At 49.3% G+C, this 27133-nt stretch overlaps 1 protein-coding gene across 1 annotated transcript in view; it reads left to right on the forward strand.

Moving 5' to 3' along the window:
- WHRN (whirlin) overlaps window positions 1–27133 on the forward strand; it is an 89055-nt gene that overhangs the window by 26050 nt on the left and 35872 nt on the right. Inside the window, exons 2-3 of the mRNA XM_049774134.1 lie at window positions 4657–4875; window positions 16894–17019. Of these exons, the coding sequence (XP_049630091.1) occupies window positions 4657–4875; window positions 16894–17019 (345 nt within the window). The remainder of the gene's footprint in view (window positions 1–4656; window positions 4876–16893; window positions 17020–27133) is intronic.

The following is a 27133-nucleotide window of genomic DNA, read 5'->3' on the forward strand; positions in this document are numbered from 1 at the left end:
CGGGAATTGTGTTTCTCTTTCCTGTGGCCAGAATGATAAAGAAGGTCGGAGCTTTCCAACATTATGGCCAGCCCATGTTTCATTCCCTCTGAGAGCCAACTCCTAGGCTCCGAGGAGTGAATGGTTTGAATTGCCAACAGATCCATAGCATAGGCTGGAAACAGAGAGATGGGGGTAAGACCCAAGGAAAGGAGACGGATTGCCCAAACACACCGTGTTTTGGCCGGGCCTGCCCTCCTCTCCCACACGGTACCCCAGAACCTTCCCACCTTGAGTTCTAAGTCTTTTGTGGGCTGCAGAGTCAGCTCTGTGTCAAGTCACCCACATCCCAGCCAGTCCCTTCCTGCTGAGCTCAAGGTTGGTGGCTTCTATTTTTAGAACTGGCGGTGGCATCACAAGGGGAACCTTCCCCCACAGTACATGGCAGCTATACCTGGTGGGCGCACCTGGCTAAGGAACCACGTGTCTAAATCAACTAGGCTGAGAGTGAAACATGTATAGTCTGGCAGTCTTTTACCTCATATTTCCTCCACACTGCCTGCCAGACTGTCATTTTTATTGAGTCCAGAGCCCAACCCCTGATGGGGCAGTGAGGACAGTTAAAGACAGATAGCTCGGGGGGCTGGAGCAATAGCACAGTGGTAGGCCATTTGCCTTACACATAGCTGACCCAGGGCAGACCTGGGTTCTATCCCCAGCATCCCATATGGTCCCCCGAGCCTGACAGAAGTGATTTTGAGCGCTGAGCCAGGAGTACCTGAGCGCCACTGGGTAAGGCCCAAACCCCCAGTCAAAAAAAAAAAAAAAAAAAAAAAGATGGTTCAGGCTATCCTGAGCCAGTCCCACCCAAGTGGGACTTACAAGTCTTACAAGTAAGACCATCTCTGTTTTGGGGTCAATCCAAGTTGTAAACAAACATAAAAAGGAACCAGGGATGATCTTTGTTTTAGGTAAAATAAGGTGTAATCTAACAAGGTGCGGTCCATTTCCTCTGCTCAATTTCTTAATTCTCTCTTTGTTTGTTTGTTTGTTTTTGGGCTACACCCTGTGATGCTCAGGTTACTCCTGGCTATGTGCTCAGAAATCACCCCTGGCTTGGGGGACCATATAGGACCCCGGGGAATTGAACCTTGGTCTGTCCTAGGTTAGCACGTGCAAGGCAAAGGCCCTATCGCTTGTGCCACCGCTCTGGCCCCTTTCTTAACTCTTTTAACTTCTATGCCCAGGATTTCTTCAAGGAACAGAGAGAGTCTAGAATGGCCCACAACAGGCCGCTTTGGCATCCCTTAATTCTGAGAGTGGGGCCTTTCTTCCAGGTGGGCTGTCCGTAAACTCAAGACAGCAGATAGACCAGTCCCACTGTCTCTACCAGCCCTCCAGAATCCATAAATACAAGTGCTGCAAACTGAGGTGCTTGGAGATGGTGGTTACTGGGAGGGCAAAGGAAGAGAGTCTGGGAAGTTTCCAGACTCCTTTTTGCAAGGCCCCTGAGTCTTGGCTCCTCCCTCCTGCCTCTTTCAAAAACAGGCTTCATTTCTCAACCATTCTACCAGGGAAGTTGAGGAGGATGCAAGTGAATGTTCAGAGTCTTCCCCTGCCCCTCTTGGCAGAAATTGGTTTAAAAAAAACAAAAAAAAACGTTGGAGCCTTTCCATCTTCCTTTCTCTTTTGCACATCCCTCTGCAAAAGCAGAGGTGCCTTCTGGCTCGCCTTCCCTCCTCCAGGACGAGTCCATCCCAGTGTCCTTCTTGGCAGCCCCACGGGCAACCAATGTTTTTTGAAGCTTAATCCTGGACCCCTTTTTTGTCCCCAATTTGGGGAAGTCAGAAGAATGCAGTACAGCAGATTTGGGCAAGTTTGAGAGAGCCTGAAAAGCTGAGAATTGCTCCGTCCTTTGGGGCACATTGTTGTTTTCTGGTTTTGGAAACACTCTCCCCTCATCCTAGAACACTGGAAAAGTGTGATCCAGAAAGAACTAATCACTGCCAGAATTCTGCCCCACTCCAAGCACGACTGGGATCCCAGCTGGGTCCTCTGGCTCTGCTTGTCTCTGTGACTCTGCTATCACGACAAGAAATCATTGGTATCCCCGTGACCCCATGTCACATAAATGTATCTCCCATGGCATCACAAATTCTCAACAGTGATGTTCAAACCTGGGGAACTCCGTGCTGTCATTCACTGGGAGTGCGTGCCTCTTTGTGGGTGTGTTAGCCCTTAATCCTAGCCTAGTGCTAATCTCTAAATAAAGCATGGCAGGTCAGCTGAAGGGTGCTGTGGGAAGTGTCATGGTCACCAGTAACTTCCATAGAAGCTTTCTTTCAGGACGCAGAGTTGGGGTCACCCCTTTCCAGCAGCACTACTGCCCTGGAAAGGTGGTGTCTGTCTGCTCACCAGCTGCTGGATGAGAAGCCCCAGGCTAGCTGTGAGCTTGGCGGTTTCCCTCATTTTTCCCTGTTTCATGGTCACATCCGTGTGTGGCACATGTCTATAGGTAGGAACAGAGTGGCATGTACATGTGTGATCCACATATTTAGATAAGGAACCAAGGGACACATATGTGTGGTCACGCATGCAGGTGGAAGGGAATGGAACACAGACCCTTTGAGGCATCAGCCAGCACTGCTGTCTATGTATGTTCAGTTTTGTCACATCTGTTGGTAGAGGCCTTTGGATTGGTCCTTGTATTGCCTTGTAATTAAATGTCTCTCGATTGGTTTACATGGGGCTTACATGTTAAAAAGATGTTTCTCCACTGCCTCGTCATCTGGCTTTTCCCCCTCCCCTTGGGGTGGGCTTTGTTTTTCTGCACAAATGCTGCTTTGGAGTCCTGAAGGGGCAGCTGCCATCTTGGCTCATGGTTCCATGTGGTGGAGCAGTTGGCTTATGGGTAAACAGCTTGCGGTGTGAGTTTCTGGCCTTGCTATTCCTATCCAACTGTGTGTGAATTATTTCCTGCGCCGAAATTGCTGCTGAACCTGCGTTTCTTGTCCTACCCAGACTTGGGCATAAGGATCCCTCTCCCTCTCTGGGGATTGTGAAACGCACAACCCACCAGTTCACAACATCCAGTCTCTGGACTGGTACCGAGTTAGGGTAGCCATGACTACTCCTGGCCTGTGATCCCAGGAGAGCTCACAGGGACTTGTAGGTGTGGGGGAAGTGGGGGAGATTGTGTTCTGTAGAAAACAAGCCACAGTCCTGTTTTTATATTTTTCTTATCCTTTCCCTGGGCAGTTCCTAGGGATGCTCCAGCCTTGAGCAGTGACAAATGTGGTGAAACATAGTCCCCACTGGGGGTATTCATCATAGACTCAGTGCCCAAGAGGTCAACTGGGGTCGATCTTGGGTGCCTACTGTTGCCACTCACATGCCATATGCTAGAAGGGAAGCACGTGGTCAGAAGCAACCTTTCATAAAGCCTGCATGTATTGAACTCCCTGTGTCACTTATAGAATGTTGGAGACTCCTAAGAAGGCAGAATGCAGGTTCTGACTGGAGTGATAGCACAGCGGTAGAGCATTTGCTTTGCATGTGTCCAACCCCAGATGGACCCCAGTTCGATCCCCAGCATCCTATATAGTCCCATGAGCCTGCCAGGAGTGATTTCTGAGTGTAGAGCCAGTATTAATAGCTGAGCGCCACCAGGTGTGACCCAAAAAAGGCCCCCCCCCCCCAAAAGAATGCAGGCTCAGCAGCAGCGTTTGCCTTGCAAGCAGCCGATCCAGGACCAAAGGTGGTTGGTTCGAATCCCGGAGTCCCACATGGTCCCCCATGCCTGCCAGGAGCTATTTCTGAGCAGACAGCCAGGAGTAACCCCTGAGCACCGCCGGGTGTGGCCCAAAAACCAAAAAAAAAAAAAAAAAAAAAAGAATGCAGGTTCCCATATGCCAGTCAAGCCTACAATCTTTTTTGTGGGGGTAGGTTTGTTTGTTTTTTTATTTGTTTGTTTTGGGGTCACACCCGGTGACACTCAGGAGTTACTCCTGGCTATGTGCTCAGAAATCGCTCCTGGCTTGGGGGACCATATGGGACCCCAGAGATCAAACCAAGGTCCATTCTGGGTCAGCTGCATGCAAAGCAAGCACCCTATCTCTGCGCTACTGCTCAGGCCCTATGGGGTAGGGGGTTGGTTTGAAGGGAGGCTATACCCAGCAGGGCTAGTACTTACTCCTGGCTCTGTGCTCTGGGGTGACTCTTGGAGGATCTTAGGGGACCCTATGGAGTGTCCGAGATGGAAACTGGTTTAGCCACATGCCAGGCAAGCTTCTTCCCTGTTGTACGACTGCTTCAGTCCAACCCAACTTTGTTTTGATGTGAAACACAGGAGGGCACACGTGGGCTACTACTGCCTCTGTGCTCAGTGGTCACTGCCCAGCCATCACCCAGAGTTGCACAAAGTGATGTTTAGGGGATCCTGAGGTCAGACTGGGGCTGCTACATTGCAGGTAAACACCAAAAACGGAAACTATTTTCCAGCCCCAGCTGACGCCATGTTGCAGACCAGTTCTTGCTCCGAAGCTTCCTACTGGCTCCTGTTTCTTGCCTGACCCCTGAGAAATGGGGGGTAGATCAGGTGTTCTTGTTGCTGCAGGACAAAAAGCAGCTCTGGGGGATCCTCTCCTGCTAATGAGCATGTCCCTCTCTTCTCTGCAGGTTCTCAAGGGCTCCAAGAAGCTGGTGCTGTCTGTATACTCCACAGGGCGTGTCCCCGGCGGCTATGTCACCAACCACATCTACACCTGGGTGGACCCCCAGGGCCGCAGTGTCTCCCCACCTTCCGGCATGTCTCAGGCCCACAGTGGGGCCCTGAGGCAGAGAGAAGTTGACCGGAGGAGCACCCTGGCCCTCCTGCAGGGCGGAGATGAGAAAAAGGTAAGTAGTCAGACTTGGGGGCCAGTAGACTGGCCCTGAGAATCCTGGAGAGTGAGGGCCCGGGGCCTGTCCTGTCTTCCTCCTCATCTTCTAGTCCCTGGTGGATGCTTTCTTTATTTTTATTCTACCCTCGTCTGGATTTTGTTTTGGGGACACACCTGGTGCTGCTTAAGGCTTTCTTCTGGCTCTAGGATCAGTCCTGGTGGAGTTTGGAAGACTGGAGGTGTGTAGGGGATTGAAGCTGGAGAGGTCACATGCATGGCAAGTCCGGGGAACTCTCTCTGACCTTTCCTTTTTGTTTTGTCCCATGAAGTTCATCTTCTAATGCAGGTTTAGTGATTGCAATATAAAAACCTGGATACTATTGTAAAGTCCCCCTACACGCTGTATCTTGAAGCCCAGGGAAACGAGACTGAATCAGGGTTGCACATAAAATAATTTAAACCAGGCTGAAGTCTGGCAGTCTTCTACCGCCTCGTATGGAGAGCAAGCTGCCTGCCAGAGCTGCTGTTTTTATTGAGTCCAGAGACCGACCCTGGGTGGGGCAGTAAGAACAGAGTAAGGACAGATAGCTCAGGCTATCCTGAGCCAGTCCCACCCAGATTTCCAAGTCAGACCGTCTCTGTTTTGGGGTCAAGCCAAGTTGTAAACAAAATTACAAAGGAACCAGGGATGATCTTTGTTTTGGGTAAAATAAGGTGTAACCTAACATACTATGGTTCATACATTTATTTAATTAGTTGTTGTTAAGGAGGGTACTATACCTGGCAATGCCCAGGAACTATTGGGGTTACTCCTGGTGGTATTGGGGATGAGATCAGGGCCTCACAAATGCCAAACATATACTACCCTTTATCCATATCCCCACTCCCAAAGATTGAATGGTCTAAAGAGGGAACAAAGATGGGTCATTCTCTGCGAGAGAGCAGTTGAGGGCATCATCTAGGCCAGTGGGCAGCTCTGGGCCTGCCCTATTTGCATTCCAAGTTCCCTCCCCCACCTCCTCCTCATGGTTGAAACTGGGCCACACATGTCCCCACTTCAGCCCTTAGCCTAGATGGGGGAGAGAGAAAGTCCAACAATTTTCTTTAAATCGGAGACACTGGGACTCCATTCCATGGGGAACCTTCTGTCATGTGGATGCTGGGTTGCAAATAGCAGAAACTGGTCCTCCTTACCTCCTACCAAGTAAGAATTTTCCAGAAGAGGGTGGGCAACCCCAGGATGAATGTGGAGGGACTCGGATGTGCATCCCCCAAGAGGAAAGAGATTTCAAACAGTCCTTTCCCCCGAGATGGATATTGCCAGGGAGGGAGTTCTGATTGGCTGGCGGACAAACAAGTGGGGCATCTTGCCGGACAGAACCCTCACGGTGATCATAGTTGGAAGATGGGGGGTGGTGCAAAGTATTTGGGAGCATTATAACCTGAAATAGAGGGCAGGTACTGTGTGTCTCTTTAAACAGAAAATAGAAGCGGTGAGCTTGGATGCTGACTCAGGCAGCTATAGAGCTACTAACCCAGATGGGATACTGGATTTAATATCACATGGTATCCCCAGAATTGGGGCTTGTGGCTGCTTCTGGGTCAAAGTTTTCATAAATAATACCTTTCTGTATTTATTTATTTTTTTACTTATTTTTTAAATTAATTTCTTTAATTAAATTTTTAATTTAATTTTTTTGGACCATACCCAGCAGTGCTCAGGGGTTACTCCTGGCTCTACACTCAGAAATCGCTCCTGGCAGGCTTGGAGGACCATATGGGATGCCAGGAATTGAACCTGGGTCCGTCCCAGGTTGGTTGTATGTAAGGCAAATGCCTTAGTGCTGTGCTAGTACTCCGGCTCCCCTTTCTGTATTTATATCATTAACTATTGCATGCAGTGTTTTTACTTTTGCTTCTTGCATGTGTTATGTTGGAGAAAGTGTTTACAAAGCTGATTTTGTTACACTAATGTGCATTCCATATTTAGGGTTTATTTGTAAGTGATATTGTGGGTTATTTAGGTTTTCTTCCTAGTTGCAGCCCACTCACAGTTATTTCTAATCCCTAGATATGACAATTAAAAATTTGTGATAACAAATAACAGTAATAACATGGCAAATTGCATTAAACCTGCTAATCCCAGAGCCAAAAACAGATGGACAACAAAAACATCCTTTTTTTCTCAGTGCTAATTTGTTTTTTCTATATTATGAAAATTACTGTCCCCTCCCCTTTTAATCCCTAAAATAAAGTAAAAATAAAAGTCCTTCATGTGACCCTTCCAAACCCCCCCCCCCCCCCCCCCCCCCGCCAGTGGCTACTGCTGGGAGGCTTAATCCCTGGCAGTCCCAGAAGCATCTTTCCTCAAGAGCCCTTTCTCAGGGCCCGGAGCAGTGGTGCAAGCGGTAGGGCGTTTGCCTTGCACACACCAACCTAGGACGGACCACGGTTTGATCCCCCAACGTCCCATATGGTCCCCCAAGCCAGGAGTGAGCACATAACCAGGAGTAACCCTTGAGCATCAGTGGGGGTGCCCTCCCCCAAAAAGAACCTCTTCTCTGCACCATCCTATGGATGGACAGGAACAGTCACATCTCGTGCTTTGGACGACTCTGCTCAAAGGTCCATAGTGCAGCAGCTTGGGGCCAACCTCACTGGGACCCACCAGTGTGAAAATGTTGGAGGGGACTCTTAGGAATCACGGCACAGAGGGGGAGCTTAAAGCATTGAGGCCTGGGCGGACTCCAGGCACCCAAGGAGGCATGAACTACCGGAACCACAACAGAGTTAGAGGTCACAGTTCTAGACATCTACCCCCATACCCTGCCTTTCTGGGGCTCAGACAACATGAAATCCCCCTGTTGCTAGTGGAGCTGGAGTGGGTAGGCATTGTGTCTCAGGACTCCTCACTGTTTGGCTCATCCTCTGGCATTCTGGAGGGGGGTGAGCAGAGTGCCAGGTCCCTCCTTGCTAACCAAACCCAGAGGAGACCTCACACCCTGTGATGGACTAAACTCACAGGTTGCCACAGGACCTCTGAAATTCCCCAAAACAGAGCTGCATTGCAGCCCTGTACTGTCCTGCCCCCTGAAGCCTGAAGGAGGAGCAGAGAGAAGAGCAGACGTCACTTCCCAGACACCTCTCCATCCCTGTCTCAGTCTTAGCGGTGTGGTCCCAGCCTCTGCTGACCCCGGTGGAAGGACAGAAAGAAAAGGCCACATATGATCATCAGGCTTCCAGGCTCAATGCTGTGTAGTCTGGGACAAGCTACAATGCTGCTCTGAGTTTTGCTCCGGTTTCTAAGATGGAGACAGTGACAGAGCCTGCCTTCTGCAGCGACAGGATTGGGTCTGTGCCTGCAGTTACATGGCGCTTGGATCGGTGCCTGGCATGGCACAGGCGCTCTCTGAACACCTAGCACAGCCACCGAGACGCAGACAGCTGGCCCAGGTTCTGGATCTGCGGAGGCCCAATAAATGAGGCTTGCTATGCTTCTAAGTGTGTCTGCTCAGTCCAGGGACACTGTCTGGGACATTAAGGGCATGGCCATGGCCCTCTGCTTCCTCAACTGGTATTTTTTTGTGTTGTGTCTGGTGACTCTGGAGCTAACGCCCATTTCCTCCTCCTCTGTTCCTTTCTTTTTTTCTTTTTTTTCTTCTTTTGTTTTTTTTGGGGGGCCCACACCTGGTGGTGCTCAGGGGTTACTCCTGACTCTGCACTCAGAAATCACTCCTGGTAGCAGGCTCGGGGGACCCTATGGGATGCTGGGAATTGAACCCTGGTCCCTCCTGAGTCTGCTGTGTGCAAGGCAAATGCCCTACCACTGTGCTATCACTCTGGCCCTCTGTTTATTCTTTATAACTCCTTCCTCTGTCCCCTCCACAAAGCAGCAACACCCACAGAAATGAGCAGGACTCGATCCTTAGACTTGAGGCTTCTTCCTGGATCAGCTGATGGAGTGTTTCTTTCTGTCTTGCACAATCAGAGAGTGATTTTGGGATGAGCTGGTGAAAGCAAGGTTGCTGAGTTTTCTATTTCTCTGAGGTGAACAAATAGCCCTGTCTGAAACAGCACCTCCTATTCACCTGGGACTAGTTGTGCGTCTGAGAGAGCTCAGGACATTCCCGTTGCTGTCACCTGCGACCTCCCAAACCTGCCAGCAGGGACGGGGGTCGCCAGTTATTCCTGGGTCACGAAGAGGACTTAACCTGTAAAAGAATTGGGGAGGGGGACAGACAGGACTCATGTCAAGAATCTGATCAAGAGTCGTTTATTGCTAAGTTCACAGAGCTTATATACCAAGCCCCAAAGAGGCAGGGGGGTGGGCCTGCGGAAAGAAATGTGTAACATGAAGGCATTTACCATTAAAACATTTAACAATTACCCAATGTTTTTACTAAACATAAAGTTAAGCCCAGCTCTTAACTCATGCTTGAAAGGTCAGCAGGAACAAGGCTGGCAAAATAGTTTAGCAAACCTCCTCAGGCATCCTGTTAGGTAGCACAATTTGTGCTAACTTTTTCTTGATTTTTTACTCATTTCCTAAGCCCCAGGGTGGGAGGCCTCAGCTGTACCAGGAAGTTCTGCAAAGCAGCAGCAGAAGTAGACCAAGGGTGTGGGGCTGTCAGGTCCCTGACAGTCACCTGGCACCAGGACTCTCCCCCATGTTGGGAAGTGAAAGTGCCCCTCTGTAGTGGAGCCCCCTCCCAGTCCTGTGCTCAGTTGTTCCTATGTTCAGCCACTCTAGACCCCACATGGAAGTGGGGAGATGGTACATATTATTCCCCAAGGGCTCATTTCACTGGACCCTGTCTTGTTCTACCAGGATTTCCTTCAGGAAGAATGTGGGCTTGGGAGGCAGAGGTCAGGGGTGTGAATTTTGCATGCACAGGACCCTGGCTTAATCTGAAAGCATCATGTGGGTGTCCCAGCACCACTGTGTGACCCCACTCTTAGGACCTGAGTCATGCCCTCAGACCCTGACAATGAACAGTTTGGTGGTTGGCCAATGGTTGCTGGGAGTTGTCTGTGGCCCCTGAGTACTGTTTTTGAGGTCCCCACCTATTCATGGGGATCCATATGTCCCCGCAGCCCCCAAACCACATGTCCCTATAGCTCTTAGACCATATGTTCTGCAACCCCCAGACCACACAATGACTGTCAATCACCCCCTCTTCCTTCATCCCCTTCTTGTCACTTGACTTCTCATGGGTTCGACACCCCCAGAGATTTCAGAACCACTGCCTCCCTGAAGTCTGTATTGCAGGATTTGTCCCAGCCCCTTCCACCCTGCTGTCCTTTCCTTCAGGTCACCACCAGGGTTTCCAGCCACACTGGAGTTTCCTTGCCTGTTCATTTATGGTTGCCTTAGTCCTTTGTTCCTCCAGCCATAAGTGAGGCCATCTGGTATTTATGTTTGAGTTCCCCACTTATTTCACAGAACAGCAGCATCCCCTTGGGTTGCAGTCATTCTGTCCCCCAAAGATATTGCCATCCCTTAACCCATCAGGTTCGACACTGTAAAATAAAAATAGAAATCCATGAGTTGGGTGAGACAGCCCCAGGCACCGTTTTTCTAACTCCATAGGGCCGATGAAGCAGGGTAGTGGCAGAGAAATAATAGCAAGCCAGTTAGCACAAAATTGACTGGAATTAGTCTACTTTTTGCCCCATGACCTTTCTGCCTCATGGCCTCTGTCTGCCATGTGCTGCCTCTCTCTGGCCCAAAGCCAGATTCCTTTCTTTATTCAAATCCATTTCCAAAACCAGCAGTTAGGAGATCTAGTAATGGGGTGAGCATTTACATATTAAAAGAAGTTACCGAGATGGGCCCAGCGATAGGGCATTTGCCTTGCACGCGGCCTACCCAGGATGGACCTGGGTTCGATTCCTGGCATCTCTTATGGTACCCGGATTCTGCCAAGAGAAACCTCTGAGCTCAGAGTCAGGAGTAACCCCTGAGTGCCGCTGGATGTGGCCCAAAAACAGACAAAAAAAGTTACTAGGAAGAGGAAGTCAGAGAAACACTTTTGTTTGAGGTTGATGGCTGGGTATTATCGTATAGAGCACTAACAGACCCTCTCACTGCTGTGGGGTGCAGAGGTCAGCCTGTCCCTGATGCTTTATTGGATAGGCACTGGGGCATCAAGCTGTTGTGAGCAGAGGTGCCAGGCAGTGTCTTTCAAAGGAGTGTTTACATTCACTCCTTCCAGTGATTTTTGTTGTTGTTGTTTTGGGGCCACACCCGGTGACACTCAGGGCTTACTCCTGGCTATGATCTCAGAAATTGCTCCTGGCTTGGGATCCATGTGGGATGCCAAGGGATCCTTCCTAGGTCAGCGCATGCAAGGCAAATGACCTACCACTTGCGCCACTGCTCCAGCCCCCTCCAGTGAATATCTTTTGTGGACCAGATGTCAGCCTCTGCCTTCCCTTCTATTGCTACTGCAAGAATCCAGGGTACCTGTAGTGGGAGTGGGGGGGATTGTGTGGGTGGGTGTCGAACATTAGGATATGCTGCTCATAACTGGGTGGTGAAGCTCAGTGTTATCTGCCCGCCTTCAGTTTTGTTGCAAAGTGTTCCCCTGAGCTCGGAGTGGAGTGCTCCAAAGAGTCATTATTTTATTTTGTTTTTGAACCACACCTGGTGGTGCCCAGGAGTTACTCCTGGCTTTGTGCTCAGAAATCACTCCTGGCAAGCTCAGGGACCATAGGGGATGCCAGGAATCAAACCAGGGTCCATCCTGTGTTGGCTGCATGCAAGGCAAATGCCCTACCACTGCTCTATCAGTCCGACCCTCTGTTTTTAATTTTTTTAAAAGTCCCCATGCTGCTTTCCAGGAATCGCACCACTTCACCCTCACACCAACACTCCCAGACACCCTGGCCAGCACTTGTTTTTAAATCTTCCCCCTTTTACTGGTGAGGGTTCAGGAATGGGGTAATGTGCCCCGATTGCCAACAGCTTACTTTTGCTCTGCCTGTCTAGACTTCCCAGTTTCTCCGAAAATTATTTGACTTATGGGCTCATCTGGGTAATCCCTGATGAGAACCCCCATGACCGCATCTTCCAAGTGAGAGACTGGAGGCAGAAAAAGGCTGCCTGAGGTCCTGCGGGCACAGGCCTGGTGAGGAGGTCGGGTTATGCCTCTAGTTTAAGCCTGTTCTCCTCTCCCATTTTGTTCATTAGGTCCAGTGCCCAGCTCCTTCCTGTCTCAGCTTCTGTCCTTTCCGCTCAGACTGTGTTCAGCTTCTAGGAGAGTCCACCCTATTTTAGGGTTCAAGGTGACACCTGGCGCTGAGAGCCAAAGACCACCTCCAATAATGCGAGGTGCAAAAGCGAGTTTATTTGGTTAACCTAGGTCCGAGCCTCATCCCACTTGGGGAGTCTTGACAAGGACCCCGAGTTAAATCTTTAAGCAGTTTATATAGAAATTACAAGCATTCACAAAACAATCATTTCATTGTCTAGATGTCTTAATCACTGATTTTTCCGGCTCAACTTTGGTTGTCGAGGGATACTATAATTCAAACCCTGGTTGTCTGGGGAATCTCTGATTCAAACCTTGGTCGTCAAGGGATATTCTGATTCGAACCCTGGTTGTTGGTGGGGAGAGGGGATACTCTGATTCAGACCCTGACTGTCAAGGGATACACTGATTCAAATATTTTTGGTTGGGCCTGGAGAGATAGCACAGCAGTGTTTGCCTTGCAAGCAGCCGATCCAGGACCAAAGGTGGTTGCTTCAAATCCCGGTGTCCCATATGGTCTCCCGTGCCTGCAGGAACTATTTCTGAGCAGACAGCCAGGAGTAACCCCTGAGCACCGCCGGGTGTGGCCCAAAAACCAAAAAAAAATTTTTTTTTTTTGGTTATCAAGGGAGTCTTTTTCCAAACTCACTCAACCCCGAGTTCTTTATTCCTGGAGGGCACCAACTTTGGTTTTATTTTGGAGTTAACTCTTTCTCTCTGCCTCCAGCTAGGAATGGAAAAGTACACTTATAGGCTTTGAGCTTGTCTTAGTCTAGAGTTCCTTATCATGGAATTAGGGGGGGATCTTGGTCTCAGCCAGCATTTAGAACCCATCAGGAATGCTGGAGCTGGAGGAGCTGTTTTCGAGATAGAAACACTGTGCACAAAGGGACAGGGATATTCCATGTTGAGGGAGAGAGTGCTCCCAGGCAGCTGCATAGACAGACCCACTGCAGCTGCGCTCCCTGAGCACACAGGGCCCCGTAACCATAGAGTCAAGATGGAACCTGCTCTTGGGCTCAGGCTGGCACCCAGCTTGGCACAGAGAGAGGTGCAGCTGCTCAGGGGCTGGGTGCAAAGCCTGGCATTCTTATCTCTCTCCTTTCTCTCAACACTACCTACACAAAACATCTTCTGCTGCAGGTGTGTATCTCTCTCTCTCTCTCTCTCTCTCTCTCTCTCTCTCTCTCTCTCTCTCCCTCTCTCTCCCTCTCTCTCTCTCTCCCTCTCTCTCTCTCTCTCTCTCTCCTCTCTCTCTCTCCTCTCTCTCCCTCTCTCTCCCTCTCTCTCTCTCTCTCTCTCTCTCTCTCTCTCTCTCTCTCTCTCTCTCTCTCTCTCTCTCTCTCTCTCTCTCTCTCTCTCTCTCTCTCTCTCTCTCTCTCTCTCTCTCCCTTTCCCTCTCACGTGGCAAGTCCTGCACTACCAGCTGGCTATCCCGAATCTAACTCAATTCTTAAACTGCTTCTCTCCCCCACTCCCCATCTCTCCTCTCCTCTCCTCTCCTCTCCTCTCCTCTCCTCTCCTCTCCTCTCCTCTCCTCTCCTCTCCTCTCCTCTCCTCTCCTCTCCTCTCCTCTCCTCTCCTCTCCTCTCCTCTCCTCTCCTCTCACTCCTCTCCTCTCCTCTCCTCTCCTCTCCTCTCCTCTCCTCTCCTCTCCCCCTCTCCCCTCCCCTCCCCTCCCCTCCCCTCCCTCCTCCTCCCCTCCTCCTCCCCTCCCCTCCCCTCCTCTCCTCTCCTCCTCCCCTCCCCTCCTCTCCCCTCCCCTCCTCTCCCCTCCCCTCCCCTCCCCTCTCCTCTCCCTCTTCTTTTCTATCTCTTCTCTCTCCTCTCCTCTCTATTCTTCTATCTCTCCTCTCCTCTCTCTTCTCTTCTATCTCTCCCTCCTCTCCCCTCCCCTCCTCCCCTCCTCCCCTCTCCTCTCCTCCTCTCCTCCCCTCCTCCCCTCTCCTCCTCCTCTCTCCTCTGCTCCTCTCCTCTTCTCCTCTCCTCCCCTCTTCCTCCTCTCCTCTCCTCCCCTCTCCTCCCCTCCTCCCCTCCTCCTCCCCTCCCCCCCTTCTCCTCCCCTCCCCTCTCTCCCCTCCTCTCCTCTTCCCTCCTCTCCTCTCCTCCCCTCCCCTCTCTTCTCTCTCACACACTCTCTCTCCCTCTCTCATGTGGCAAGTCCATCATCAGCAGTTGGCTATCTCAAATCTAACTCAATTCTTTTTGGTTTTTGGGCCACACCCGTTTGATGCTCAGGGGTTACTCCTGGCTATGCGCTCAGAAATCGCCCCTGGCTTGGGGAGACCATATGGGACGCCGGGGGATCGAACCGTGGTCCGTTTGTAAGGCAGACACCTTACCTCTAGCGCCACCTTCCCGGCCCCCTAACTCAATTCTTAAACTGCCTCTCTCTCCCCTCTTCCCCCCCCCCCCCCCCAATGAGCTCAGCATTGGAAGTCCTTGTGCTGAAACTCTCATCTTAGGTTTGATTATTTGGTCAGTCATTCAAATAAGTCAGGAAAACTGCTTACTTATCTCCCAGTTTATGATAAAAAGGTGTGGTAGAGGGTCCAGATGAAAGAGATGGGCCAGGCAAAGCCAGCGGAAGGTCATGGAGCAATACACCCAGCACACCCTGTAAACCCCATCCTTAGGTGGCAGTAACAAGCTTTTGTTCATGGCTAATCTTTTGTTTTCTTTTTTCTTTTTGGTTTTTGGGCCACACCCAGCAGTGCTCAGGCGTTACTCCTGGCTATCTGCTCAGAAATAGCTCCTGGCAGGCACGGGGACCACATGGGACACTGGGATTCGACCCAACCACCTTTGGTCCTGGATCGGCTGCTTGCAAGGCAAACACCGCTGTGCTATTTCTCCAGGCCCCCATGGCTAATCTTTGAGTTGACCAGTCCACTACACACAGAGCCATCTTTAGTCAAACAAAAAGGTATTAGGGTTGCTTGACACACTGAGTTTGGTGACAAACTCACCAAATTCACTGAGTTTGACGAAGGGTCATCAGCTTGGTAACAGAATAGGGACAAGAATCAAATAGATATATTTCTTTTTTTATGGTGGAATGGGGCATGCCTGGTTATGGACTCAGGGGTCACTCCCGGTGGACTCAGGGGACTACATGAGATGCCAGGAATTACCCAGTCTGGCTGGTAGGTGCTCTCCCCACTTGTTAGTTTACCAGTGGTCCTCAAACTATGGCCCGTGGGCCACATATTGTATTTGTATCTGTTTTGTTTCTTCATTGCAAAATAAGATATATGCAGTGTGCATAAGAATTTGTTCAGAAGTTTTGTTTTTACTATAGTCAGACCCTCCAATGGTCTGAGGGACTGTGAACTGGCCCCCTGTTTAAAAAGTTTGAGGGGGCCGGGCGGTGGCGCTGGAGGTAAGGTGCCTGCCTTGCCTGCGCTAGCCTAGGACGGACCGCGGTTCGATCCCCCGGCGTCCCATATGGTCCCCCAAGAAGCCAGGAGCAACTTCTGAGCGCATAGCCAGGAGTAACCCCTGAGCGTCACAGGGTGTGGCCCAAAAACAAAAACAAAAAAAAAAACAAAAGTTTGAGGACCCCTGGACCTTATTTTACCCCAAACAAAGATCATCCCTGGTTTCTTTGTATGTTTGTTTACGACTTGGTTTCACCCAAAGCAAAGATTGTCTTTTATATAAACCTGGGCTGGACAGACTCAGGATAACTTTACCTATCTGCCCTTACTATGTCCTTACTGCTCCACCTAGGGCTGGTCTCTGGACTCAATAAAAACCCATAGATCTGGCAAAAAGTTCACTCATGATATGAGGTACAAGACTGCCAGGCTATATGTGTTTCATCCTCAGCCTGGTCTAGATTATTTCATGTGTGACCCTGATTGAGACTTGTTCAACTGCGATTGGAGATATGGTACTTGGGTGATTTTACACCCACTGTGCTATTGCTCTCATCCCTAGCTGAATTTCTTACTCCAAATCACCACATTAGACCCAGCTTCAACTAACTGATCATGAATGATTCCTCCAAGCTTCTCACTGTGATGACCAGGATAAGGGCCATTAGGGATGGACAGTGACCCACTCAAGCACAGAGCACATGCCTAGATCCTTTCTTTCACTAATATGGATTGTTTCTTGAAAGCTTCGTAGGTACCATTTGTATCATCCCCCTTCCTTCCTTCCTTCCTTCCTTCCTTCCTTCCTTCCTTCCTTCCTTCCTTCCTTCCTTCCTTCCTTCCTTCCTTCCTTCCTTCCTCCTTCCCTTTCCCCTTCCTTCCTTCCTTCCTTCCTTCCTCCTTCCCTTTCCCCTTCCTTTCTTCCTTCCTTCCTCCCTCCTTCCCTTTCCCCTTCCTTCCTTCCTTCCTCCTTCCCTTTCCCCTTCCTTCCTCCTTCCCTTTCCCCTTTCTTTCTTCCTTCCTTCCTCCCTCCCTTTCCCCTTCCTTCCTTTTCTTCTTTCTCCTTTCTTTATTTCTTCTTTTTCTCCTCCTGCCTTTTCTTCTTTTCCTTCCTTCCTTCCTTCCTTCCTTCCTTCCTTCCTTCCTTCCTTCCTTCCTTCCTTCCTTCCTTCCTTCCTTCCTCCCTCCCTCCCTCCCTCCCTCCCTCCCTTCCTTCCTTAATTTCTTTTCTTGGGCCATACCTGCCATAATTCAAAAATTGCTCTTAGCAGGCTCAGGGGACCATATGGGATGTCAGAAATTGAATCAGGGTCTGTCCCGGATTGACCACATGCAAGGCAAATGCCCTACCGCTGCACCATCACTCCAGCTCTCTGGTACTGTTTCTTCCCTGCTTTTCAGGTAAATCTGCTGCTGGGAAATGGCCGGTCCCTGGGCCTCACCATTCGCGGAGGTGCCGAATATGGCCTAGGCATCTATGTCACCGGTGTGGACCCGGGCTCTGAAGCAGAGAGCAGTGGGCTCAAGGTGAGAGGTCCTGCCTCCCATGGGTGGGTTGGGGGAGCTGTTTGGAGGAGAGGGAGGATCTGGCCTTTGCTTGTGAAGGCTTTTGCTGCAGGTTGCACTTGAATTTCCTTCGGAATTTCTCAGTCCTCCTTGAGGACTATTCCCTCCCACCGCCACTGCCATGCATGCCTCATATTTATTTACAGCCCAGGATGAGCAGTGGAGGATGTTTCCCAGCCCCAACTCTGCTGCCCTAAGTTCTCCACACTCTTCCCGAGTCAGTCACCTCCTGTGGGGTGCAGGTAGTACTTTAACGCTGCTGTTTACAAATGCCACTGATGCCCTCGTCCACAGAATTGGTTAGGTGGCCTGGAGAGGAAAGATGGGAGGAAGTTTATGGCCACATTGGGCAGCTGCAAGACTGGTATTCCATTCAGGGCAAGTGGCAGGGACAAGTTTACTAGGGTTCATTGGGATTTTGGAGGCTCAGTGTCTGGTATTGGTCATGTATCTTGAACGGACAAGCTGCTGCTCTAGGGGTGGCTTTTGTTTGTTGGGGCTTTGGTGGGGGGGCACACCAGGCAGCATTCAGGGATTACTCTTGACTCTGCATTTAGTAATTGCTCCTAGCAGGCTCTGGGGGGAAATATAGGATGCAGGTGTTCAAACCGAGGTCCATCTGGTCAGCCGCATGCAAGGCAGATGCCCTACCACTGTGCTGTCACTCTGGCTTACCTCAGGGTGTCTTTTTACTATTCACCTTTTTTCTACTGGAGAAACTGGGGGAGAAGCACTGGAAGATTAATCAGACATGCCTACCTCAGGTCACACAGATGTTGGGCAGCTGCTTGAGCAGGACATGAGCCTAGGCAGTCTCCACCCCAAAGTCCCAAACCCTAGACATTAGGGGATGAACCTCTCTTTGTGGGTGAGGGTCAGGAGAAACTCTGACATTTAGGGGGAGGTGGTAGTGCAAAAGGCCCAAGACTGCCTCTGAGACCACTGGAGCCACAACACTGATCACATAAAGGAAGGCAGGCTGTAGGGGAAATCAGCCCGCAGCAGAGATGGAGATGAGTGGTGACCTGGACAGGGCCTTGAGAGCCCCCCCCACTCTAGGGAATAACAGGGTGGTGGAATGAGGGGGCATCCCAGAGGGTTTGTAGGGCTTAGCATGGGGACTGGATGGGACACTGAGCAGAAGAAGCTGTGACACAGCAACATGGGGACCTAAGGGACAGAGCTGTTATGATGGTCCAAGGAGTCCACCAGGGTCCCAAACTGCAGAGGACAGGACTGGTGGACCTCTTGCCTCAAGGGGCTCCTTTTGGGGCTCTTGGCAAGGGGCATAGTGTGGGTATCACTCTGGAATTAGAGCTGGAAGTTTGGATTCAGATGTTTGTACTGTGGCTTTTGCTTGAGTAACTATGAGCCCCCCAAACACACCACACATACACACATACACACACACACATACACACATACACACACACACACACACACACACACACGCCTCTGTCTGTATCTGTATCTCCTCACTTTCCAAAAGATCATAATCATAAATTTTTCCTCCTGGGGTCACCAAGTGCTGAAAGAAGGCAGGCCCCCCACCCCCAAAGTGTTCCTGGCACTGTTCTCAGCGGTCCTGGGTACTCCATTTCAAGTTTTCCTGGCTCCTTGTGTTGGTTCCTTTTTCTGTTCTGGGATACGATCCAGTGCAACCTTCCATATCATATTAGGTCTCTATGTAGTTTAGCCTCCTTCCTTGGCCCCCAGCATTAAAAATAAAAATTGATGGCAGTTTCTAAATGTAGATTGAAGTTTTTTTTTTAAATCAATATATAAGTGAGTGGGGACATAAAACAAGGGTGTTGCTGACTGAAGCCAATATTCAAAAGACAAGAGTTGATGTAAAAACAAAACAAAACAGGGACTAGCAGGCTGAGAAGACAGATAGATAAATGGCAGACTCCTGTTTCCACAGCCCAAACACTCTCCCTGTCATAGTGGGGCTTGGGAATAGTAGAGGAAAGTCATGTCCATGGGCAGGGTGGGAGGACACCGTGTCTCGTGTCTTGACGTGGCTGGCTGGCGTCAGTGGTTCACGGATCCTCAGAGGACTGGTGACAATGGTCCTTGCCAACAATGCATGCACTCTGTCACCTTGAACAGTCCTTGCAGAAGGAGAAATCTTGTTCTCTCTGTGCTGAGAGAGAGAGGGAGAGAGAGAGAAAAAGAGAGAGAAAGAGAGGTGCTATAACTGGACCTGGTTAAGCGTCTGGGAGCAAGAGAGTATCTTAGAGGACAGCAGGACAGAGCAAAGCTCAGGAAGGAAAGAAAGAGGTCAGGAGAACCAAGTCTGTGAGGGGAAGAGCAAGCTGCAGGCTCTGAGGTGGAAGCTGGGTGTGGGTCTGCCCTGGAACACTGTGGCATGGGGCTATGGACCCAGCAGTTGGCACTGCTTCCAGGCAGCCAGTGTAAGAAGAGGAGGGTGCCATGTGGAAGAGGGGAAGGGCCATCTCCAAGTGGAAGGTCTTCCTCTTCTTCTTTCCCCATCCTGAGCAGGCTTTTCCTCGGCTGCTTCTAAGAGAGAGTGCTGGGGCACACCTCAGCAGTTGACCCCCCATCTCTCCCTCTACCCCCTCTTACTGTCATCACCAATAGGCTAATGTTCTTATTGAGCAGAACATTGCCTGAAAGAGTCCAGAATGATTCACATTCTTCATCTTGCCCAGTTTTCATGACAGGGTGTGAAAAAGAAATATCTGAGCCTTAATTTTGTTAGTAGCTGTCAGGAGCAGTGCTGCCCAATTACTTACTCCCTTACCCCTAGTTAAGAGCTGGAGCAAAGACTTGAGCCACCTCCCCTCGAGCCACTGACTAAGTCCCTTTCTTCACTTCCCTGCCCTATTTTTTGTTTGTTTGTTTGCCATAGTTTCCATGACCAGGGACATGCCTGTGTTGGTCAGAGTACCCACTCAGGGTTGCAAGTCTGGCTGGGTGCTTATCAGGACTCATTCACATATATGCAGGCTTGTGAGGGGTCAGCACCCATTTAGTTGTGGTGCCCCATGCTCATCCGATGACAGTGCTCTCACAGTTTTCAGTTGCAGTGCAACTATTACTGGCATACTGCAGATACAAACTGATTGTATCACCTGAGAGATTTTCACTCAGCATCCTGGAGACCCAGGCAGATTTGAGCTACTTGGTATATGTGGGATGGAACTCATGACCTATTGCCAAGGAGCACTTTCCACTGAATCCTCATCACTGCAGCCTGCTCCATCTCCCAGGAATGACATAGGATGACTGTCTCCATTGTGTGGAAATGCCTTCGTGTTTCATGTTAAAAGTCAAAGTCTTTCTAATGTTGAGCAGGTGCTTGAACCCAGGCCTGAAGAGCCTGGAGGGAGACTGGGGTCCTTGGATCTGGTTTTGGCCAGCTAATCACCAGCAGCATGAGGGAGGAAGGCATTGCCTTCACCTCTTACCACCCCAGTTTTCCTGCAAGGACAAGGAGCAAGAAAGCAGTTGAGCTAGACAGAGGTTGAAACTTTGGACTGTTTTCCATTCTTCCTTACCTACAGGTGCCCTTTGCCACAGAGAGAGAGATTCAGGCACTGGCAGGAGTGTTGCAGGAGGGAAGCAAGGGCCATTCCATCTTCGACAGCCATGCCACCCTGCTTCCCTGCTTCCTGTTCAGCTGGACCCTGTAGATCGAGGTCTCAAACATGCTAGGCACAGCTTCCCCCACTTGGGTCCTGACTGAGCAGATCTAAATGAATCCTGGGGGCTGGAAAGATAGCACAGCAGTAGGGTGTTTGCCTTGCACGAGGTCGATGAACCCAGATTTGATTCCCAGCATCCCATATGGTCCCCCAAGCCTGCCAGGAGTGAGCGCAGAGCCAGGAGTGCCAGTGGGGGTAGCCCTAAAAAAAGTAGAAATGAATGCACCCTGGTTCTCTAGGCACTGACTTTTCAGTGTGATGACATGTGAAGAAATGACATCGCACCTTGTTAAATTTAGTTGTGATTAAATCCCCTGATTGGAGGAGCATGTAGAATGTGTGTGTGTCAGAGAGAGAGAGAGAGAGAGAGAGAGAGAGAGAGAGAGAGAGAGAGAGAGAGAGAGAGAGAGAGAGAGAGAGAGAGCGCGACAGATCTGCAGGAAGGCTTCCTGGAGGAAGACATGTTTTAGTTGCCATCTTAAAGACAAGGAACTGAACTTAGTGAGACCACAGGGAACTCAGACTAAGTCCCTGGAGGGGAAAGACATCTCCTAAGCTGGGCATTATTACCCTTTGCACCTCCCAATGCTGAGTGAAGCTGCTCAGATTGACAAAGCCAATTCCCTCGGGATGAATGGACCCGAATGGGTCCATGGACTGCAGGCCTGTTGAGTGATGCTTGCATGGTCGTCATCGATAAAGAAGGGAGCCGGAGCTATAGCACAGTGATAGGGTGCTTCCTTGCACACTGCTGACACAGGGCGGACCTTGCTTTGATTCCTGGTGTCCCATATGGTCTCTGGAGCCAGGAGTCATTTCTGAGCACATGAGCCAAGGAGGAGTAACCCCTGAGCATCACCAGGTGTTGCCCCAAAACAAAAAGAAACAAAATAAAGAAGGATGCCCCACTGTTGTCCATTATTGAAATCCACAGGCTGCCAATGCCCCTAGCTAACGGTCCTCATTTGTATTGTGTATGTATGTCAGAATATTGTGCAGAGGAGCATGCGTTGAAGCACCCGTGTGGTGAGCTGGAGGTGAAGGGAGAAGGGAGGATTTTTCTCCTGCTTCCTTACATCCTTGGGCAGGATGTGACCAAAGCAGGGACCATTCTCCTTATGGCCAAGACAGCGACCATACCATGATTGCCATTTGGAAGTAAGGCAGCAGGAAGGTGGGGCTCGTTCCTTAAAGTTTTTCTTGATCTGTTTTCAGTTTTCCTCGCTCGGGCACAAGCCATCACTGGCTTTATTGCCTCATAAAATACCCGTTTCAGCAAAGCCTTCTCCATCCAGCCTCAGAGCCCTCCCCACAGTAAAGCATTTTATATTCCCCGCTGCTCATTTATTCTCCCTCAAAGGTCCTTGGATCTGCCAATACCTTCCTGCACACATGCGGGCATCCAGGACTGATTAATTCTCTTTATTTCCATGCACTTGCCACGGAATTAGGCATATTGAGAGGGAATAAAGGGGCTTGACTGCGTGGGCAGCAGAAACGGGAACAGGCTGTGTTTGTAAATAGGGCCTCTGGCTGCTGTGACTGGGGGGCATTGCTGCCTTCTTCTGGATGCTGCCGCAGCTCCTGAGCGTGCATGGGAGCCAGTGGGGGGCAGGTCAGCCGAAGGAGAGCACCGCCCACTTCTGCCTCCTTTGCACCTGACTTCCAGCTTTTCTGATTTTCTTTTTTTTTGGCTTTTGGATCATATCCTTTAGTGCTTAGGGGGTCACTCCCTAGTGTCACTAGGGTACCAAGTGGTTCCAGGGATCAAATCTAGGCCTTGCAAAATATGTAGGGTTTGTTTGTTTATTTATTTATTTATTTATTTAGGGGTTTGAGGCCACACCCAGCAGAACTCAGGGGTTACTCCTGGCTCTATATTCAGAAATCACTCCTGGCAGGCTCAGGGGACCATATGGGATGCCAGAAATTGAACCAGGGTCTGTTCTGGTCAGCCATGTGCAAGGTAAATGCTTTATAGCTGTGCTATCACTCCTGTTTGTCTTATTCAAAACTGAAGGTTTTGAAACTCTGAACTTGTTTTCTTTCTTCTCTCTTTCTCTTTCTTTCCTTCTTTTTTCTCTCTTCCTTCCTTCCTTCCTTCCTCCCTCCCTCCTCCCTCCCTCCCTCCTTTCTTTCTTTCTTCTTCTTTCTTTCTTTTCTTTCTTTCTTTCTTTCTTTCTCTTTCTTTTCTTTATTCTTTCTTTTTCTTTCTTTCTTTCTTTCTTTCTTTCTTTCTTTCTTTCTTTCTTTCTTTCTTTCTCCCTTTCTTCCTTCCTCCCTCCCTCCCTCCTTCCCTCCCTTCCTCCCTCCCTCCCTCCCTCCCTTCCTTCCTCCCTCCCTCCCTCCCTTCCTCCCTTCCTTCCTCCCTCCCTCCCTCCCTTCCTCCCTTCCTTCCTCCCTCCCTCCCTCCCTCCCTTCCTTCCTCCTTCCCTCCCTCCCTTTCTCCCTTCCTTCCTCCCTCCCTCCCTCCCTTCCTCCCTTCCTTCCTCCCTCCCTCCCTCCCTTTCTCCCTTCCTTCCTTCCTCCCTCCCTTCCTCCTTTCCTTCCTTCCTTTCTTCCCTCCCTCCCTTCCTCCCTGTCAGGAGAGCACCCTACCACTGTGCTATCACTCCCACCCCATCATGATTTTAAATGCCAGTTCATCTCGGCTGCCCACAACAAATGTTGTGGCCTGTTCATAAAACCTAAGCAGTGGAGGGAATCGGGGATAGTATTGAATAAAGTACTCAGGTTCAAACACCAAAGCACTGGAGAGACACAGGTCTGGCAGTGAATGGTGGTCTAGAGAATCACACACACACACACACACACACACACACATACACACACACACACACACACACACACACACTCTTTCAGGAATTCCCCCATGTTTGCCTTTTGCTTCTAAGAAGCATCCAGCATCCAGCTCCATGGAGGTCTGGAAACGCAAGAGTGACTTCCTCCCAATCCGGGTACTTAATCTGAGGGAAAATGGACACACGTGGAGGTGGGAGCAAGTGGTCTCAACACCAACCCGAGGTGCCATATTCAAAGATGTTTCCAACCAATGAGTAACAAGGCATATCTGAGTTAGGTAGAAACAGATAAAGCCCAGTAATTCCATGGGGGTATGGCTGGGCTTCAGTGGTAGAGCACTTGTGTTCTAGTCATGGGGTGCCTGGGATCAACCTTAGGGGCCACAATAAAACAAAACAGAAGTGGGGGCCAGAGAGAAGTGGATAGAAACCTTAGATCCACTTTTATGTTGTCTATTTTTTTTTACTTGAGGGTAGAAAGATTATGTTTTCTTGGGCTTAATCCGTTCATTGGAGGCCTAGAATTTATAAGCTGAGGGTAAAGCATATTCTAGGGGCCAGAGCAATAGCACAGCGGTGGGGTATTTGCCTTACATGAGGCAGACCCAGGACAGACCCGGGTTCTGTTCCAGGAACCCTATATGGTCCGCCGAGTCTGCCAGGCGTGATTTCTGAGTGCAGAGCCAGGAGTAACCCCTGAGACCCACTGGGTGTGGCCCCAAAACCAAAAAAGGACAAAAAAATGCATATTATAAATTTTATCTCTTGGACTGCATTCATATGGGGGAACATATAGTGAACTTTATTATGGGCAAAAATTCTGGGAGATGGTTTGGGCCGCCCCAAACCGGCACTTAGGCAGTTGCTAGGATCTGGGGACCCATACACCCACAAAGAGAAGCTCTTTCTCTCCATTTTGAAAAATTACCCAAGATGTGGGTGATCAATGGAGGGCTGACTGAGACAGATGAAGGCCAAGGAGTCTAACTCGATTTCTAATGATCCTTACACACAGACACACCGCACAGGAGTGGGAAGGGAGAAAGAGGCTGATGGAAGCTGACCGGAGGAAGCTTGTTTGAGCGGGTCCACTGTCGGGCCTGGGAGGCGATGAGCTAGACGCCAGCCATCTGTCAGATTTACTGTCCACTTGATATGCCTTTGGAATTTGGAAATGACTTCTTGAGGCTTGGGAAAATGAACAACTGTATTTCACAGAGTGAGAGCAGGAGGAAGTTAGAAGAGGTTCCAATAAAGAAACTGTAAAATCACCCCATGTGCCATATCTCCAACCCCAGGTGAACAAGTCTAAAGCAGAATTGCTACACGAAATAATCCAGACCAGGCTGAGGGTGAAAAACAGGTATTCTGGCAATCTTCTATCTCGGATCAAGAGCCAGTCTCCTCCCAGAATTGTAGTTTTTTTATTGAGTACAGAGACCACCCCAAGGTGGGAGAGGAAGGACAGAGTAGGGACAGATAGTTCAGGCTATCCTGAATCAGTCCTGCCCAGGTTTACATCTAAGATGATTTTTGTTTTGGGGTAAAACCAAGTTGTAAACAAATAGATACAAAGAAACCAGGGATGATCTTTGTTTTGGGTAAAATAAAGTGTGCTCTAACAAGAAACAAGGGAGCCAAGAAGAAACCTGTGACTTCCTATCACATAAGATAATACAGTTACTTGACTGAAACCCAACTACAATCATGTCTGTAATCAAGGTGTTTAAATAAAGATATTAAAAAAGGATAATACAGTTACAAAGTCGTTCATGACTGAATTTTAGTCATACAGTCTCCAACCCCCTTCACCAGTGTACATCTCCTGTCATCAATGTCACCAATTGCCCTCCCAGTCTCCTCTCTGCCTGCCGAGGTGGCAGACATACTTTCTCTTTCTCTCTCTCATTTTCTCTTTCCCTCTCTCTTCCTTTTTTTTTCCTTTCAGACACTGTGGTTTGCAATATTATTACTGAAAGAGTACTGTGCATATCACTTTACCTTCTTTCAGCACCCAGTTCTTGTCCAGAGTGATCATTTCCAATTATTATTGTCATGATGGTCCTTTCTCTGCCCTAACTGCCCTCCCTGCTCTTCATGGCAACCTTCCTCCCATGGACCAGTAATCCTGGTCCTCATCCCTACAGACATCTTTTATTAGCAACCTTGGAGTTGTAGAGTGAGAGACATCAGATAATGCTGAGAGAACTTAGGGGCCACATCAGTGATACTAGCTAACTGGACTCGATAGTTCTTTGCTCGATGCCAATGATACATATTGCTCTGGCCCAGCAGTGCCAAGAGCCACCCAATGCCACACTCAGGGCTTCATTATGGTACCACGGATCTAATTCAGGTCATTTCATATACAAATTATGTGTCTTGACTCCTGAACTATCTCCCTGATTCCAGCATCTTTTCTTGAGCTATAATTCACATACTCCTTGACTGCCAGACATGGCTCAAGTGTCTGAGTACATGCTTTGAATACAGAAGGTCCCTGGTTCCATCCCCCTGTGCACTGCCAACAGCAATTCCTAAATACCTAGGAGTGTCCTCTGATCACTGCTGCTGCAGCCACATACACTCCAAATTACCCCTTGAAATGTAGAAAGCATTAACTTTTAGTACATACTCATGGTTTTACAACATCGCTGCTATCTAATTTCATAGCATTTTCATCATTCCCCTGGGGAAAAACATTAAGTTGTTACTGGGTTGCTGTCAATGTAGATTTGCCTGCTGGGGGCATTTTATATCCATGAATCAAAGCCCTCTTGGCCTTCATGCCTGGATCTCTTCCCTTAGTCGCCAATATCAGCAATTTATAGTGGAGGAATATTCTGTTGTGTGACTATACCACATTGAATTTATCTTCATTAGTTGAGGGGTGTTCAGACTGGTTTTCTCTGTTAGCATCTTGATGTCGCTTGTCCATGCCTCTCTCTGTGTGTTGCTATACAGCAGAGATCAGTCTGTGCTATTTTGCACCCCACATTCTTCTTTGCCTTTTCCTATGTCATTAAAAACTTCTCCAAAGTGCAGTCTGTAATGGTTGCAGGAGGCTCTCTCACCTAGGAGCTGAATTATAAAATACCTAACCATTCCCTCGAAGTCAGGCATTTCAGTGTTTCCAATTGGAGAAGGAAACATAAAGAGATTTTCTAAAAAACAACAAATAAGAGAAACCTTGGAGGATCTTTCCAGAAGAGCTTAATCCGCCTACAAGCTTAGCTGCCGACAGACTGCTGAGCCCAGTGAGGAGGGATGAGGATTGATTTATCCCAGAAGTTCAGAGGCAGGACTCAGGGGAGTTGGTAGGAAGTAGAGGCTTGTCCAGAGTGGGAAGACAAAAAAGCCCGGGACTAAGATGCCCTGACCCTCAGACTCCAGCATTGAGAGATGTTAGTGGTCTGTTATTATCCACCCATCCTCAAATTTCCTATGATATTTTTTTCCACCTTTGTTAGGTTACACCTTATTTTACCTAAAACAACGATCATCCCTGGTTCTTTTTGTATGATTGCTTACAACTTGGATTTACCCCAAAACAGAAATTGTCTTACTTGGAAACCTGGGCAGGGCTGGTTAGGATAGCCTAAA

Source organism: Suncus etruscus, chromosome 5 (assembly GCF_024139225.1).
Source record: "Suncus etruscus isolate mSunEtr1 chromosome 5, mSunEtr1.pri.cur, whole genome shotgun sequence".
Classification (NCBI taxonomy): domain Eukaryota; kingdom Metazoa; phylum Chordata; class Mammalia; order Eulipotyphla; family Soricidae; genus Suncus; species Suncus etruscus.